Source organism: Mangifera indica, chromosome 6 (genome assembly GCF_011075055.1).
Source record: "Mangifera indica cultivar Alphonso chromosome 6, CATAS_Mindica_2.1, whole genome shotgun sequence".
Lineage (NCBI taxonomy): Eukaryota > Viridiplantae > Streptophyta > Magnoliopsida > Sapindales > Anacardiaceae > Mangifera > Mangifera indica.
This window is the reverse complement of record NC_058142.1, coordinates 9,039,306-9,056,759: the sequence shown is the minus strand read 5'-3', so window position 1 is coordinate 9,056,759 and position 17,454 is coordinate 9,039,306. Positions and strand designations below refer to the sequence as shown.

The 17,454-nt window shown below is 33.9% G+C and overlaps 3 protein-coding genes across 5 annotated transcripts; 1 reads left to right on the top strand and 2 right to left on the bottom strand.

The window, feature by feature from the left end:
• Positions 1–180: 180 nt before the first annotated feature.
• Positions 181–9,132, top strand: LOC123218137 (developmentally-regulated G-protein 2). Of its 3 annotated transcripts, XM_044639375.1 has the most exons (12): positions 181–324; positions 472–554; positions 999–1,066; positions 1,295–1,371; positions 1,516–1,696; positions 1,954–2,010; positions 2,468–2,542; positions 2,904–3,023; positions 7,623–7,793; positions 8,195–8,308; positions 8,437–8,607; positions 8,804–9,132. In XM_044639375.1, the coding sequence occupies exons 2-12, from the start codon at positions 485–487 to the stop codon at positions 8,897–8,899; spliced, it is 1,200 nt and encodes a 399-aa protein (XP_044495310.1). In that variant the 5' UTR covers positions 181–324; positions 472–484; the 3' UTR covers positions 8,900–9,132. The 3 variants fall into 3 exon arrangements, with proteins under 3 accessions (XP_044495310.1, XP_044495311.1, XP_044495313.1); XM_044639376.1 differs by lacking the exon at positions 472–554 and having other exon boundaries at positions 207–324; XM_044639378.1 differs by lacking the exons at positions 472–554; positions 1,295–1,371 and having other exon boundaries at positions 207–324.
• A 74-nt stretch (positions 9,133–9,206) lies between these two features.
• On the bottom strand, positions 9,207–11,180 carry LOC123218136 (putative pentatricopeptide repeat-containing protein At5g37570). The gene is made up of 2 exons (XM_044639374.1): positions 10,097–11,180; positions 9,207–9,885 (listed from the first exon to the last, which is right to left on the bottom strand). The coding sequence occupies exons 1-2, from the start codon at positions 11,130–11,132 to the stop codon at positions 9,233–9,235; spliced, it is 1,689 nt and encodes a 562-aa protein (XP_044495309.1). The 5' UTR covers positions 11,133–11,180; the 3' UTR covers positions 9,207–9,232.
• Positions 11,181–11,330: 150 nt separating this feature from the next.
• On the bottom strand, positions 11,331–17,360 carry LOC123218138 (omega-amidase, chloroplastic-like). Its single transcript, XM_044639379.1, has 10 exons — positions 17,174–17,360; positions 16,955–17,071; positions 16,648–16,869; positions 16,457–16,550; positions 12,539–12,613; positions 12,377–12,455; positions 12,255–12,270; positions 11,914–11,994; positions 11,724–11,806; positions 11,331–11,651 (listed from the first exon to the last, which is right to left on the bottom strand). The coding sequence occupies exons 1-10, from the start codon at positions 17,240–17,242 to the stop codon at positions 11,576–11,578; spliced, it is 912 nt and encodes a 303-aa protein (XP_044495314.1). The 5' UTR covers positions 17,243–17,360; the 3' UTR covers positions 11,331–11,575.
• Positions 17,361–17,454: the final 94 nt, after the last annotated feature.

Below are 17,454 nucleotides of genomic sequence, written 5' to 3'. Positions count from 1 at the left end.
CATTTTACAAAAAATATATTTTTGTTTAAACCTTAGAGTTTTGAATAATTTTCTTAGCGTCTCTTAGTTTTAGGCATTTAATTTAATTTCTCTAAATTTTATTACTTGCAGATAATAATTGAAGAAGCTGGGTTGTTCATTAATTAGATTGGGCCTACAATTGTGATGGCCTAACAGAAATTGAGCCTATAAAACTAGGCTCAAAACTTCTTAATTTTAAGCTGTTTTCTGTGTCACCTCACCGTTCACTTTCCCTGAAGCACTCAGAAGTGCCTCTCGCTCAATCAATTACTGGCTGCGGCAATCTGTCTTGACTCAGTCTTGGTGTGTCATCTACTAACCGATTTTACTCTGTCTCTTTCTGTCCAATTCGATTATATTATCTTTATGAACTTGAACTTGCTTAGCTTCTCTCAGTTTGCTTATTTATTGATTTTTGTTTATCATTTGTGGGTATTTGCTGGAGTAAAGAAATATAAAAAAAATGGGTATCATTGAAAAGATTAAAGAAATTGAAGCCGAGATGGCTCGCACCCAGAAAAATAAAGCCACAGGTAAGTTAATTGCTTGTATTTAATCGTCTAGTTGTGCATATTTGTTGTGGCTAAACCAGGTTATGAGAACCGGCAAGTTACGATGATTTCCCTTGGTAACGTGAGATGACACTGAATTTTATTGAAATGATTTTACAAATGCGACCTTGTGTGTTCTAAAAGATATCTTTTAGGTAAACCCTAAAAGTTATCTGCAATGTTACATCTGTGATATTGAACTTCACATTAGTGAAATTTTATGTCATTGGTACCAGTATGTTGTTTACTAGTTGGTTTTCTATCTAAAAGGACGTTGAATGTTGCAATTGTGTTGTTGAATATTACTTAAGTAAATCATTTGGATAGCATTACAGGGATTTTACTCTGAACAACATAGCAATTTCTTTTGTGGAGTGCTTTTGTTTTGTTTTTTGTATCTGTAATTGTAATGTTATGACTATGCAGAGTATCATCTTGGTCAGCTCAAGGCAAAGATTGCAAAACTAAGAACACAATTATTGGAGCCTCCAAAAGTATGTGGTTTGTTATTAATTCCATAACTTTGGGTGCATATTAAGAAGCTTTGGATTTTCTTCTGTGCTCTTTCCATGTTGGTTTGGTATTGAAGCTGTGAATAATTTTTATTCGTGTGTATTATTTAAGTCTAATCACAGTTTTGTGAGTGATGTCTTTGGCACATGAATAGAGGCTTACATGCATCTTCAAGTGTTTTTTTATTGTTTTTTATATTCATGAACCAGGGTTCTAGTGGGTCTGGAGAAGGCTTTGAAGTTACAAAATTTGGCCATGGACGTGTTGCACTCATAGGTTTTCCTAGGTTTGCCCACTTTATGAGTTAAACTTATGTGTTGATTTTTGAAGAAAATTGTGCATAGGCTTCCCCATTGTGTGTTTTTGTGTGTGCGCACGTGGAAATGAGAGACAGAGCTAACACGTGCAATGGTGCTCATATTGATTGCAGTGTGGGGAAGTCTACCCTTTTAACCATGTTAACAGGCACCCATTCTGAGGCTGCATCTTATGAATTTACAACACTTACCTGCATTCCTGGTATCATACACTATAATGATACTAAAATTCAGCTGCTTGATCTTCCGGGAATTATTGAAGGTGCTTCTGAAGGCAAGGGACGTGGAAGGCAGGTAAAAACTTTACAACTGCTTTTTAATCCTTTTCTCTTCTGTAGAGCATGTATTAGAAATTAGTCACTCACCTGATTGGGCTCAAAGAAAAGGACAATCTTCACTAATTTTTGTAAGATTTTTTTTTTTTATGTTTCTTCTGGAAATTTTATTGTTAATGATTATTACAGATGGTTCTTTGGCTGTTTATTCTTTTTCCAAGCTTGGTTGGATATCATATGAGTTCTAGAAATAAAATGAGACTTTTTATCTCTCAGGTAATTGCAGTCGCCAAGTCTTCAGACCTTGTGTTGATGGTTCTCGATGCCTCAAAAGTAGGTGTTCGTATTCTAGTTATTGTAATTATTTGGATGACTGAAAGTTATTGTGTTAGCTTGTTGAATTCTTATTAAGGTCACATATTGGACTTTATTGCCTAGTAAATTAATTTTAAAGGTGATTGAAAATATTATAATTTTGATATGACCTTGTGACTAGTCCATTAAATAAATTAGCATTTGAGAGGATCTAGTCGAGTATAAATGTATTGCTGTACCTCATTTCATCAGCTTAGGCTCTCAGGATCAATTACTTCAAACTGCCCATTTTCTTAATTTTTTTGGGTATAATGTATAATGCTAATCTATCATCAATATTTGTAGAAAATATATGCTGTCACTATCTTATATTTGCATCTTTCTCCTTATGTTATATTTTATTTTCTGTTAGTGGTTTTAAGCTTTTGACAAATTTTCCATAATCTTCTCGTGATCTATTCTGAAAATACCTCAGAGTGAGGGTCACCGACAAATATTAACAAAAGAATTGGAAGCTGTCGGATTGCGTTTAAACAAGAAACCACCTCAAGTAAGTTTCTCTCTCATAATGTCTTTAAAATTTGATTATCGATAAACTTCTGAATCAATTGAATTTTTGTCTAGCTGTTTGTGAAATATGAATAATTTTTACATTGAAAATATATGACTCTTCTCTGTTTTTATGCTTCCACTGCCTTTCGTCTTTATTCTTGCACCAACTTTGCTAGTTTGTTCACTGATTCTGATTTTGCTAGTTCGTATACTGATTCTGATTATGGTTTTTTCCTCTTGCAATTTTTTGTCTAATATAATGGAAGAATGAGTGAGCATGAATTGTCATTTCCCAACTTCTCTAGAGGATTTCATTGATGGGTTTACTTTGTTTGATTTTGTCTTTGTTCCATTGGCAGATTTATTTCAAAAAGAAAAAAACTGGTGGCATTTCATTCAACACCACTGTACCATTGACTCACGTGGATGAGAAGCTTTGTTACCAAATTCTACATGAATACAAAATTCACAATGCAGAGGTATCCAATTTATGCATATATGTCAGTTAAAGTTGTGCTTGTATTTAATTAATGGCTTGCAACAAATCTGGGTGTGGCTCAAGTTTGTTTCTTATTTTAACTTTACTGCTTACTGAGTATGGATGTATTAGGACTAATATTTAGGCGAAATAAATGTGTTTGGGTAGTTATGAAACGTGTATGGTATGTATAGATAATTATGAAACAGGATTGGGGAGTTATGAAATAAGTATTGTATGTTTGGGCAATTATAAAATGGGATTGGGGAGTTATGAAAAATGTATGGATAATATATATATAAATGGGAGCTAGAATTATAAAAGGGGAGGAGAAAATAGAGTTTTGAGCAACCTTTTGTTGTGGGTAGCCTAAGGGTTGATTTGGGAGGTTTCTAAAACCTTGAATGACAAGAATTAAGAGATTTTTGACGCCTTGAATGACTAGAATTAGGAGGTTTCAGTTTCTCGAATTGTCTGATAATCCATTGTAAATCCCCTTTTTATAAATAAAATAACTTTTCTCTACTTTTGTTTGCTATTTTTTGGGTGAATATTGGGTGGGTTTCTGTCAGGAATCCAACCATAATTTCACCCAAAACAACCACTGACCAACAAATAATCAAAAGAAAATATTTTATTCATTAAAGGGGTATTTACATGGATAAATTAGATAATTTGAGGAGTCTAGATCTCCCATTTTTGGTCATTCGAGGCGTTGAAGACTTTTCACAATCAACCCTAATGTTGTCCACAACCTTAATGTTGTCCAAAATTCCATATTCTTCTTCCTTTCCCCTTTGATAACCAACAAATAAACAAAAGAAACATTTTATTCATTAGAGTGATATTTATATGGATAAATTGAACAATTTGGAGAGTATAAGACCTCCTATTTTTTACTATTCGAGATTGTTAGGAATCCCTTTATTCAACGAATCACAACATAAAACAAAATTCAAATAAATACTATTTCATTAATAGAAATGATTACATAGATAAACTAGATAGTCCGAAGAGTCCAAAGCCTCTCATTTTTCAATCGTTCAAAGCATTGAAGACCTCTCACAATCAGTTAGAGGTAGTTGTCCAAATAACAAAAACCCTAATAATTTTTTTTTCTCTCCCTTTGATAACCTAAACAATTTTTTATAATAAATTTTAACGTATAATTGATGGACAAGTGTCCCTAATATCTTAACATTTCCCTTCCCTTGAAAAATCATCTTGTCCTCAAAGTGGGTATTTTTTATATATGTATATATATATTTTGAATTTTTTTTTTTCATTTTTTTGGATTTTTTATTTTTTTAATTTTTTTTTGTCTCTTTCTTTTTTCTTCCTACATTACCCTACCTTTCTTTTCAATCTTCCTACACATTTCTTAAGTTTTACACTTTTTTATAGCCCTTTACTTTATTATTTTTTCTCACTTTTTAAAAAAAAAAAAAATCCAGAGCCTCTTTTTTCAATTTTCATTTTTATCACCTTTTATCCATTACATTTTTAACTTATACCTATTTGGCGACTGTGACACATTATCTCACTTTTCTTCAACCATCTAATCCGACATAACTTTACTTTTTTTCTCTCTCCTCTTTGTCTCTTCTCTTCTTCTTCTATTTTTTTTCTTTCGGCTGGACTTTCTTTTAATTGGCCAATATTTTGTCACTCACCATTGACACAAATTTGTTGTAGTGTCAGCAATCTCATCTAGATATTGACTTTTCCTTCACCTTCGTCACTCTCTTTTCTTCTTCAATTGTTTTCTTTTTCTTTTTTTTTCCTCTTGCCATTTTTCTAGCGTTGAGTTCAGTAACTCTTCATTTTTTTGTTGCCGATATATCTCTTCTAGTACTTGATCTATCTCTCCCGTCGGATCTACTATTCTAATACCATTTGTTAGGAATCCAATTTTTATTCAACAAATCACAATAAAAGAGAAAAAAAAATGAAATAAAGAGTATTTCATTGATAGGAAAGATTATATAGATAAACCAAATAGTTCGAGGAGTCTAGGGCCCCCCATTTTCTAGTCATTTGAGGAGCCGAAGATCTCTCACAATCAACCAAAAGTTGTTTCCCAAATTAAAAAAAAAAAAAAACTCTAATAATTATCTCTTTCCTCTCTTTGATAACCTAAATAATCTTTATATAATAAATTCTAACCTATAATTAATGGACAAGTGTCTCCAATATCCTAACAGAGACCTTCCCCAATCAATCCTAAGACAACTTACAACCCTAAGTGGTTCAAACTTTCTAATTCTTCTTTTGTTCTCTTTTGATAACTGTAACTACCTTTTTTATAATAAAACTCAATCTATAAGATATGAACAAATGTCCCCCTATCCTATTAGTTTCCTAACAATTAGGTTATGTTAAGATATTGGGGATGCTTGTCTATTAATTATATGTTAGAGTTTATTATATAAAGACTGTTTGAGTTATTAAAGGGAGGAAGGAGAAAATTATTAGGGTTACTGTTATTTGGGCAACCACCTTTGACTAATTGTGGGAGGTTTTTGACACCTCGAATGATCGAAAAATGGGAAACCTCAGACTCTTTGAATTATTCAGTTTATTTATATAATCCCTTCTATCAATGAAATAGTTTTTATTTTATTTTATTTTCTGCTTTGTTTTGTTGAATAAAAGGTTAGATTCCTAACAAATGATATCAGAACAGTAGATTCGATAAGAGAGATAGATTGAGCAATAAAAGAGACAAATTGGCAACCAAAAAGATAAAAAGTTATCAGAGTCAACGCCAGAAAAGTGGCTCCAAAAAAAAAAAAAAAAAGAAAACATAAGAAGAAAAGAGAGTGACAGAGGTAAAGGAAAAGTCAACATTTAAAAGAGATGACGGATTCGTGTTAAAAATGAGCGATAAAATACCGGCTGATCGTGGAAGAATAGAAGAAAGTTCGGCTAAAAGAAAAGAGACAAAAAGTAGGAGAGAGAAAAAAGTAAAGTTGTGTGAGACCAGATAGTTGGAGAAAAGTGAGAAAATGTGTCACAGTTACCAGAAAGTGAAAGTTAAAAGCGTAATGGGCAAAAAGTGACAAAGGTGGAAATTGAAAAAAGAGGCTTTGAAAGTTAAAAAAAAGTGAGAAAAAATAATAAAGAAAAAGGTTATATAAAAGTGTGAAAATTGGGAAATGTGAGAGAAAATTGAAAAAAAAAAAAAAGTGGAGTAACGTAGGAAGAAAAAAGAGATGTATGAAAAAAAAGTGACAAGAAAATTCAAAAATGAAAACAAAATTCAATATATGGAAAAAAAAATACCCACCTTGAGAACGTGGTTTTTCAAGAGAAATGTTAAGAGCTTGGGGAGCACGGCAAGACAAGCACATTCCATCATAGAAATCATGAACCTACTTTTACCTTGTTTATATGTGGGGTGTTTCATACAGTGGGCTTTAGAAATGTTGAAGATCATTCAAGCATTAAACAATATATTTCTTTGCATCAAGAAAGAGGTTAACGAAACATAGCTATATATCTTCTTTTAGAATACCTATAGCATCCGAAGGGGGGAGGGTGGGAACGAATGCTTGATTTAAAGTGGGTAAACAAAATTTCATACACGATCTCATATATGAACATAGAATTCTATGGAAAGCCATATTTGATGAAAGTTGTATGTACAAATTGGAGGGAGATCTTTCATATCTTTCAAGATCCACCCTACAATATGGGGTCAAAAAGCCAAATTAAATGATTTTAGCCCTTATAAAAAAGAAAATGGATTCTTGAACCCCTTTCGTGCTCATGTCACGTCGAGGTACTACAGAAGAAAAAAAAACTGCGAAGTCCGATTGTTCGTCAATTATAGGTTAAAGTTTATTATATAAAGATTATTTAAGTTATCAAAGAGAAGGAGAAAAAAATTATTAGAGTTTCTGTTATTTAGGCAGCCACCTTTGGCTAATTGTAGAAGATCTCTTGTATCTCAAACGGGCAAGTCCCAAATTTTTGAACTATCCGGTTTATCTATGTAATCATTTTTACCAATGAAATAGTTTTTATTTCATTTTATTTTTTGTTTTACCTTGAGTTTTGTTGAATAAAGGGCTGTATCCCTAACAGAATCCTCTAATTGCCAGTCCCTTTTTATCAATAAAATATTTTTTCTGTTTTTGTTGTGTTTGTTTACTGTTTTTTGAGTGAATATTGGGTGGGTTTCCTGACTGAATGACTCAGTAATAGCCCACTGATGGTTTAAATGATGGAGGCAATGGAGGCATGGTATTATCGCACTATTATTCTTTCATTTCAATTTCCCTTTGCATTAAATTTTTTTTCTTTTTACATCAATTTTTTATTTTTACTTGGGAAAAAAGTTAACTGAAATTTTATACATGTCATTGCATAACGAAAATCCAGAAGTCTCTTTTACCTTTATAAGATTCTTCAAAGGATGATTTGCTCTTCCATCAAAATGGGAACCAATAACATATCACTAATATTTAAGATATAATTTTCTATTCTCCTACATGCATTTTTCATTTTTTTTCTTTTTATGTACAGTCCACGCTTAGATTTTGTAGATTTGTTTTGTAGAAAAAGGGTTCTTATTTGATGTTGGATTTCATTGTAGGTGCTATTTCGAGAGGATGCTACAGTGGACGATCTTATTGACGTCATTGAAGGAAACCGTAAATACATTAAGTGTATATATGTCTACAATAAGATAGATGTTATCGGTATTGATGATGTCGATAGGTTGGCCCAACAGCCAAATTCTGTTGTCATTAGCTGCAATCTGAAGGCAGGTTCTACACTATATTTTTATATTTGTGTGTTTTTAGTGGGGATGGAAGGATTATATGTATTCTGCAACTGGGTTATCCACTAGAATCTAATGACATGTAAAAAGCGTTGTGACTATCAATTTTTATTTCTACTCTTTGGGCTAGTTAACAACATTGGCTTTATCAGATCAATTGTCTAATACATTCTTCTTCCATGTATATTTGCCACGTCCAATTTGCATATTTTTTTTGCCTTCAAACACATTACTGTGACATCAAACAGTTGATTCAGTTGATCAAGATGATGAACAGTGCTGCTACTTGGAAGTACTTTGAGCATGATATAACATGTGAAATTTATTTTTTGACGTGAGTGGTTTTAAGAAACAATAACTTATTTTTTATGTTCCTTGTACAGCTTAACTTAGACAGACTGCTTGCAAGGATGTGGGATGTAATGGGACTTGTGAGAGTTTATTCAAAACCACAAGGACAGCCACCTGATTTCATCGACCCTTTTGTTTTATCTGCTGTATGTCAAATATCCTCTTCTTGAATTAAAGCATCTGTGTATTAGTGGGATTATTTTGGTGCCATGTTCCCTTTTTTTTTTGTCTCTTTTTACATTTTCTTTACTTTCTCTCTTCCTGAACTTGATAGGACAGAGGTGGTTGTATTGTGGAAGACTTCTGTAATCACATCCACAGGAGTTTAGTGAAGGATGTGAAGTATGTGCTAGTTTGGGGCACAAGTGCAAGGCATTATCCGCAGCATTGTGGCCTCAGTCATGTTCTTCAAGACGAGGATGTAGTTCAGATTGTCAAGAAAAAGGTGCAGATATCTTTTGAGTTTTTCAAGCTGTGTTCTTATTACTTTCTCAGAACACAAATTTTGTGCTTTCTGCGTACCTAATTTCTTTTTCCTTTTTTCAAAAAATTGTGTCTGGCATTCATTTTGAATGTGAAAAAGTAAAAAAAAGAAAAAAAGAAGATTTGAAAATTGAAGAGTCGTGATATGAATTTTGCAGGAAAAGGAAGATGGAGCGAGAGGTCGGTTCAAGTCGCATTCAAATGCTCCTGCTCGAATATCTGACCGTCAGAAGAAAGCTCCCTTGAAGACATGAATGCATCAATGGTACTGCATACAGATCTTTGATTCTCAAATGAGATTGGCATTGAAGAACAACTTGTGGCTGCAAGCAGGGTGCGCCCAAATTAATGTATGCTAGGCTATATTGAGTCTGCTATCCAGAATTCAGATATATTTTGGCCCTGGATTGTGTCTTGAATCTTTATTTTCTAGATGTATGCTAGTGCTTTATTACAATATATTATTAATTTTGTTTACTTGGATGAATAGGCAATCTTACAAATTTTGTTAATGTTTGATTGATGAATTTATTTACAAACACGAAGATCAGTTTGGCCAAGTAAAACCAAAAAACTGCAAAAATTCTTTATTTATCTTGACTTGATATCCAGCTACAACCAGGAGTTTTCTTCTTTCCTAATTCATTCATCATCATTTTCACCCTCTCAGAATCTTTCCATCTACCTGTCGAAGCATAAGTATTTGCCAAAAGCACATAATTTCCAGTATTCCCAGGCTCAAGTTTGAAGAGATTCCTGGCTGCTATCTCACCCAATTCAGCATTACCATGAACCTGACAAGCTCCTAGCAAAGCTCCCCAAGTTCCTCCATCAATGGCTCTTTCATATACCGTTATAAGACTGTATGCCTTCTCAAGTTGGCCTGCCCTTCCCAGGAGATCAACCATGCAAGTAAGGTGCTCAGTCAAGGGGTCCGTACAAAAAACTCGATTCATCATCTCGAAGTGCTTGCAGCCTTCTTCAACCAGCCCTTGATGACTACACGCACAAAGGACCCCAATGAATGTAACCTGGTTTGGTTTTATTCCTTCCTTTTTCATCTTCAAGAACATATCCAAAGCTTCTTGGGATTTACCATGTTCAGCAAGGGCCATGATCATTGTGCTATATGATATCGTATCTTTTTCCTTCATTCTATCAAATTCTCTCTGAGCTTGAACTAAACATCCACATTTTGCGTGCATGTGGATAAGTGCATTGGATACATACGGCGTCCGCTCTGAAGGAGTGAGAAAAAAGAGTTATCAATTTTGCATCATTCATAAACAAAAGAGTCTCTTTCATCTATATATCTCCTATATAATACAATTATGTCACACAAATCATTTGGTATAAATGAATCAGCTAACACAACAACACTCACGGTAAGGATGAGTTCAAAGCTATTCATGAAATCTCTGATGATAACATGTACAACCAGAAGAACTTACCACAGCAACCATCCTCTACATGCTCAGCCAATTCAGTTGCCATTTTAATGTCTCCAAGTTGTGTACAAGCTGAGATAGCCCCCACCATTGCTACCTCACTGATTCTCACATTTCTTTCTCTCATCACTTTATACAATTCAATACCTTCCTTTGCAAATCCATTTTGTGCGTAACAAGCCACCATCACTGCCCAGCATGAAGCATCAGGTTCCAAAATCTCATCAAACACTCTTTTAGCCTCACTCACGTCGCCACACTTCCCATACCCTGCAATCATAGCAACCCATGTCACCGGATTCTTCTCTATCATCCTATCATATAACTCCTTCGCAGCTCTCATATCACCACAATTTGCATACCCTGCAACCATCGCACTCCAAGATATCACATTGCGCTCCCTCATGCTATCAAACAATCCTTGTGCATCATCCATCATAGCCATTTTAGTGTATCCACAAATCATAGCAGTCCAAGCGACAACATCTTTATCCTTATCATCCATCATATTAAATAATCTTCTCGCCTCTAATATAAAGCCACATTTTGAATACATGTCAAGCAATGCAGTGAATACAAACTTGTTCTGGAAGAAACCTAATTGTACTACTTTACACTGCACTTGTTTGCCTTCAAGAAATGCTGGCATACGTGCACACGCATTGAGCACAGAAGAGAAGGTAAACCCAGATGGCAATACTCCCAACCGATGCATTTTACCATATAACAGGATGGATTGGCTAAACTGAGCGTGAACAACATGGCTACGTATAAGGGAAGTCCAGAGGAACTGGTTTCTACAATTGGGTATTTTGTCAAACACTTGGCGAGCATAGCTTAAGTTATCAGTAGAGCTCCTAAGGACATGGATGAAAAATTGGATTAAATAATTTTGATGTTGGGGTCTAGGTAGAGTTTTGAGTAACACACTATGTATCTGTTTTAGCTGATTAAGGGTTTTACTTATGTGTAGGTAGTAAGTTATGGTATGTCCTATCTTGCAATATTTGTAAGGTGGGGGAAAGTACTTTGTTGTCATGGATAATTTTGGTCATTTTGTGTACAGTAACATCTAGATATTTTGTTGGGTATTGCAAAGATGATTGAAATGGTGGCTAGTTTTTATGGGAAATTTACATTTTTGGAAGGTTGTAGATTATGAGGAGCTTTCACCTCTCATGGACCAATAATATTACTGTTGGTTTTAAAAGGTAATTTAAGTAATAGAAAAGATAAATTTTAAGTATAAAAGAAGAGATTAAATATTTTTCAATAATATTTTAAAATTAAACACTTCGGTATATTTCTAAATAGATTGTGGCCACCACCGAATCGCCCCATGCAACCTATGGGGCTAGAAAGCACGACTTGGGAAACTTATTCCCCGTGCAAAAATTCATCTAACAATTTCTCTAAATTGCCATTTGCCAGACATACTAAAATTATTGAGTTTTAAAGTGGCCGTTGTCATGCACTAATGCTTCAAGGCTTCTGTTGGTGTAAGTCGATGAGCTTATATATATCTCCCCGCCCTTGATTCAGAACCGGTATGCACCCTCTGTAATTAAAAAAATATATATATTATGAACACGTTCAAAAACTTGATAAAAGTTTAGTTTTGGGACACCACCTCTGGTGTTGAATTGCCGAATAATCAACCTCAGCAACTACTGTTGTCGCTTCATGACCGGACGTTGCAATTATTTCACCATTCTGTCAAGTACATATATCACCATTATCAGTTCACTAAGAACTTTTCCCAATGCATCTTTTATTTTCAGAATGAAAAACAAGATAATTAATGCCAAAAATTTCTGTACCGGTCCAACAAGAGTGGAATGGCCCCATATCATATAGGAACCACTGGATTCTCGCGAGGGAGAGCAAGTAGCTACGAATAACTACAATTATATAGCTCATATCAGACTTTCTTTCAAGTTGTAGCTGGATTGATCATTACAACTACGTATACCAAGTTTTGATTACCCAATTGAGTATTAAGATAATATATTATCATATAATTAACGTATTTTAAATAAAAAGTAAAATAACATTTTATGATAAGATATTATCCAACTACCCAATTGAGTATTCAGCTTTCTGAAACTCAGTGTGCATTGATTGCTCTTAAATTATTGAAAATGTAAGCTTTTGTGGTAACCTGGTTATCGGCTGCCCTGGAAAATGAAAGCACAAACGGGATAAATAAATCAAATATGAACAGATGGATTTACAACATATTCAGAAATGCTGCTGCTCAAAAGGAGCCATTGTTTTTTTTACCTTGCTCTTTGTACCAGCTCCCACAACAGTTCACCAGTGCTCATGTTGAATGCTCCTGGATAACATATTAAATGGGCACCTAGCATTCACACGAGTGATTTAGGCTTGTAAATGTGTGTACACAGTTATTACTAACCAGTGTTATATAATGAAACAGAAAACCTTTCTCTCTGTACAGCATCGCAAGTTCTGGGAAGCGTATATCATGACAAATTCCTAGTCCAATAGAGCCCATTTCTGCATTCAAAAAATTAAAATTTTCCATTCCTTGCTATATTTGAACTATTGGATAGTGAAAATGTGGGAGAAGTGTATATTATTATTAATGATATTTTTCATTACCAACTAACATACACAATTTTGAGCCTTACAGAAAATAAGCTATTGTAGCAATGATTAGAATCTGAAGAGACTTTGATATGTTTGTTATAATTGAAATGTAAATAGAAATAAAATAATGAAAAACAAAATTTTAACGTGATTTGATTTGATGATTGAAATAACTATGTTCACAATATTACTATTGATTGAGATATATTGCAACAATATAACTATGATAAGCTAGTAACAAGTTTCTGCTGTATTTATGTTGTTTGTTTCTTTTTTCTCTGTTTGTCTCTTTTATCTATGTGTGTGTGTGTGTATATAAAGGGCTACGGAGAGGAAAATAATGCATTCAAATTGGGCAATAATAGGATTTTATATAAAATACATCCTCTTGGGTTTATAATAAATATATTTCTAATTCAATTTCGATGAAGAACGAATATTGCATATATTAGAGACATCTTGGTTAGAAAGGTAAAGATATGTTCTTGCTAGATAGGAGATATGAAAATATTTGTAGAAAATTCTTAATTGATTCATTTTTAGGTAGGAGTATAATTGTTGTCTCAATCTAAAGATACTTTCCTTTTTCTTGATGAGTGTCAGATAGGACTTATTTGGGCACTAGTTGCTTGTCGAGACTTTAGAGCTTACTCGAAGATGACCCTCGAGTAGGTTTCCTATAGGCAACAACCTACCATATAACAATTACCCTCCGTTCTTGAAGTGTTAAGGGAATTCAGGAATTTTAGAATCTTATGTTGTGAAAGAGATATTGCCACATGGAGATTTTACAATATCTTTTGGATTGTGACATGCAAGTTGACATTATTATGACTATGTGCACTTCAAATGGTATATCCATCTTATCATTTTATTTTCTTATGGAATACAATTAGTCATGTAGTGTTTGCATCTCAAGATGGTTGACATATGTCCATAGATAAAATTGGACGAATAGGATGAATTTTCATTTGCTACTTTGTTTTTGTGTATCGATAGACTAAATAGCTTTATTTGAGTCGCTTATGTACTAACAGACTATGTATAGTCGTTTGTCTATTTGTAGACTATATGTTTTTGTAAATATAACTGAATTTAAGAAAATAACATTTTTAGCATGTTTATCTCCACTTATTTTTTCACCACGCATAAAAGAATTTGTCTATACACCTTTTATGCGATGAATGAGAAAATAAGAGAGATAAAAACTATGTTCAAATGTGAGAGCAAAACACATGGAGCAATATAAAGTTATAAAATTGATAAGATTTACGGCGTGCCCTACTAAAGAAAGGACAACAATGCATTGTGTTTATGAGTTGATTGAAGATCGTAGTTATTACCTTGTGATTTTGAAGGTGCAATGTTTGTTGAGTGTTGTACTTTTAGTTTGCAGTCATCTGGGTTATGACAAAGCTTGCATTGTTTCCTTTTACAAGCAAGTTGCCTTTATGAACAAATAGGAGTGATTGTTGCTTTGTTGTGACGACAAGTTGTAGAGTAGATAAATTTTTGTTCATTTGTTTTCAAAGGATTCACCACCTTGGTGTCAACTCCTAGTTTGCATGATGGTGATAAGTGATGTGAGTTAGGGCTAGCACACCACGGTGTATTGATGCTCAACCTAAATTAATGTGAGTTATATCCCTAGGGGGGTGTTCTACACATGATGGTTGGAATGCTATTGGTATGAGTTATTGTTAGACATCACAAGTTTACACCTTTCCTACTTTATGTAAGTCCTTGCACGTGGGAGTTGAATTGTCCTTGGACCCAATCTACGTTCCTTGGCCACTCGTGACGACATTACCCCTAGAGCACGAATAGAAATTCTTAGTGCCCTAAGGGTAACCTTTTGGAGAGTTTTTGCTATTAAGGTATCAAAAGACACAATGAAGCTCTCAACATGATTTGAGTTAAGGTGCATTCAACCACTTTATCTTGAGAGGCTTAAAGGGTATTCAGATGGTTGTACACTTCTTGTAACTTCTATGTCCTTGGACATTGAGTGAATGTTATCCTATAAATGGGAAGCTTGGTTCAAACATTTGAAGGCATTATTCACTGAATGCATTTTTGTACCTTGGGTTGGCTAGCTTGGGTCACCTCACTTGTTATAACCAAAATGTGAGCTAGTTGGAGAAATCAATTGATGAGAGCGACTAGAAAGGTGGGAAGCTTGTTCTACTAATTGAGGAGTGATATGTACTGGGGAAAATTTGGCCAACTTCTCCTAGAACGCCTAGAGGGAATTCAGGTGGGTGTGCACTAGTGGCCTAAAGGTTAGGCAAGCTTGGCTCCTTATCTCATCATCAATCAAGGTCAAAAAGTTGTTAGGTTCATAAGTCTTGGGGACTATGAATGTTGGCTTAATGTGTTGTCGAGCTTGATGTGGTGTCTAATGATCCAAAATGTTTTTACAAAATTCTTATCAAGGGTTTGCTATTGGGAGTTGTCAATATCTAAGCACAAGGAGTCCTCTGATTATTAATTCATTGATCTCATTATGCTGAGTGCAAGAAGTTTTAATGTACAGTGCATATGTTTCTACAATTGTTTTTTCTCTTAGAATAAGCCTTTTTGGTGGGGTGTATAGCAATGGGATAGAGAAACGCACCTATTAAATGGCATCGGGGAGATTATCTATAATTGGTTTAGGCGTAGGCGTCATATCTTGCTCGGACTACATCATGTCAACCTTAAAGATGGACTGACTGTATTCCACAAAATGGAGATGCTCTGAACTACTTTTCAAGTCTTTTGAAGATGAGTTATCTAAGGTTTTTCGATGTCATTTGTCACGAGCCATTGTTAGGATTTGTAACAATTTCAAGGGGGAATGTGGTTGTGCCATCAATCTAGTGCCAAACTATTGATGCATTGTCTTATCACCAACTGATGTTAGTAATTTGGAACTTTGCACAAGATAGACTATAATAACAACTATTATAATTTAAAAAGATTTTTTTTGGGTAAGTTAGCTAAAAAGACTCTGGTATGTTTGCTATGGCGTATTGCAATGTAAATGAAAAAAATAGAGATACAAAATTTTTCATGTGGTTCAACCCAATAGCCAAAATGTTTACACTCATGATATTGTTATTAATTAAGGTGTGTTACAACAAGATAGTTGTTATTGCTTAGAAATCAATATCTTCTTTATTTGTTTTTTCTGTGTCTTTTTTCAGTGTGTCTCTTTTCCCTCAATTTTCTTTATCTATTTACATCTATATTTAATATTTTTAGAACGGCAACAATATATTCAAATTTGGCAAGATTAGGACTTCATATCCTCTTGAGATTATAATGATTATGTTTCTAATTCAGTTCAAATAAATATTTTATATATTGGAGACATCTTGGTTCGAAAGATGAAAATATCTTCCTATTGGAAAAGTAATATGAGAATATTTATAGAAAAATTCATATTGATTATTTTTTGGTAGGAGTACAATTGTTATCTCGGTCTAGAGAATTTTTTTTCTCACTTGAGTGTCGGGTAGGAATTATCAGGTCACTAATTGTTTATTGAGACATCTAGAGCTTACTCTAAAATGAGTCTTAGGTAGAATTCTTGCAGGTTGTAGACTAGTGTATAATAGTTACATGGAAGAAAGAACATGTAAAAGAGATGAGATGAAGCACAAATCGGTTAAAGTGAAGCACATAAGTTCTCTAAGCAAGCCTGCAGAAAATGTAAGATTCACCATAATTTAACAGCTAAATTAGAGTGTGTGGTCGAACGCAAACCTGTGTCTACAATTGTAATTTTATCTCCTGCAGTAAATATATCAGATTCTCTAAACGAAACATCCCCCGGGATGTTAATATCAAACAAATGTACCTGCAAAACAGATATTTCTTTTAAATGTTCAGGATGTTTGCAGTTTGAGTTTATCATCATGATCAGAAAATATCATATCGAATAATTTTATATTTACTTTCCTATGCTTGGCCTTGAGCTTTCCATCTGCTCCAAAAACACAGCAAGTATTATATAACTTGCCATTTTCCCATTCAGGCATGGAGCCACCTACAATGGTGATCCCAAGACTTGAAGCAGCTTCTGATAACATTGAAAATGATGGTGAAGAACCCTTGTTCTCAAAATTTTCAGCATATTTTCCAAAGTAATCATTTGAATAAGGGCAATTCCACATTTCCTATTTCAAATAAAAGATAACCAACATCAACTAGCCATGGTACATAGCTAAAATCGCCCAAGTATTTAGTGGTTAAATAACTCACAGGTAACACAACAAGCCTTGCTCCATTCTCTGCGGCAGTTTTTATTGAATTGTGAGCATGAATTAGGTTTTTATTTTTGTCTGCAGTAACTGATAACTGGCAGAGGCCAATCTTGAACTGTTTCACATGCAGAAAAAAAATTGTGAAACAAAAACACTCACTGATTTATAAGTGTCATAAGATCTATAAAAATTGAAACAGTTGAAATGAGAATCAAACCTTTGAAATCGTGGGCAATTGGAAAGGCTGAAGAGCAGTAAAGCTGAAGCTTCCTGTGTGGTTTGCCATCTCACAGTCACACCCACACAGAAACTAGGCGAAGTTGGAAGTACACTGTTTATAAATAATCAAAGCCACTGATTAGTGGCATCTTAAAAAAATAATAGAGGATAACGTAGAGATCTCGGAGTCTAAAATATACTTTAAAAAAAGAAAGGTTTAAACTTTACACCGTTCTTGAAACTGACGTAAAACTATACAATTTAATGTCATTTTTCTTC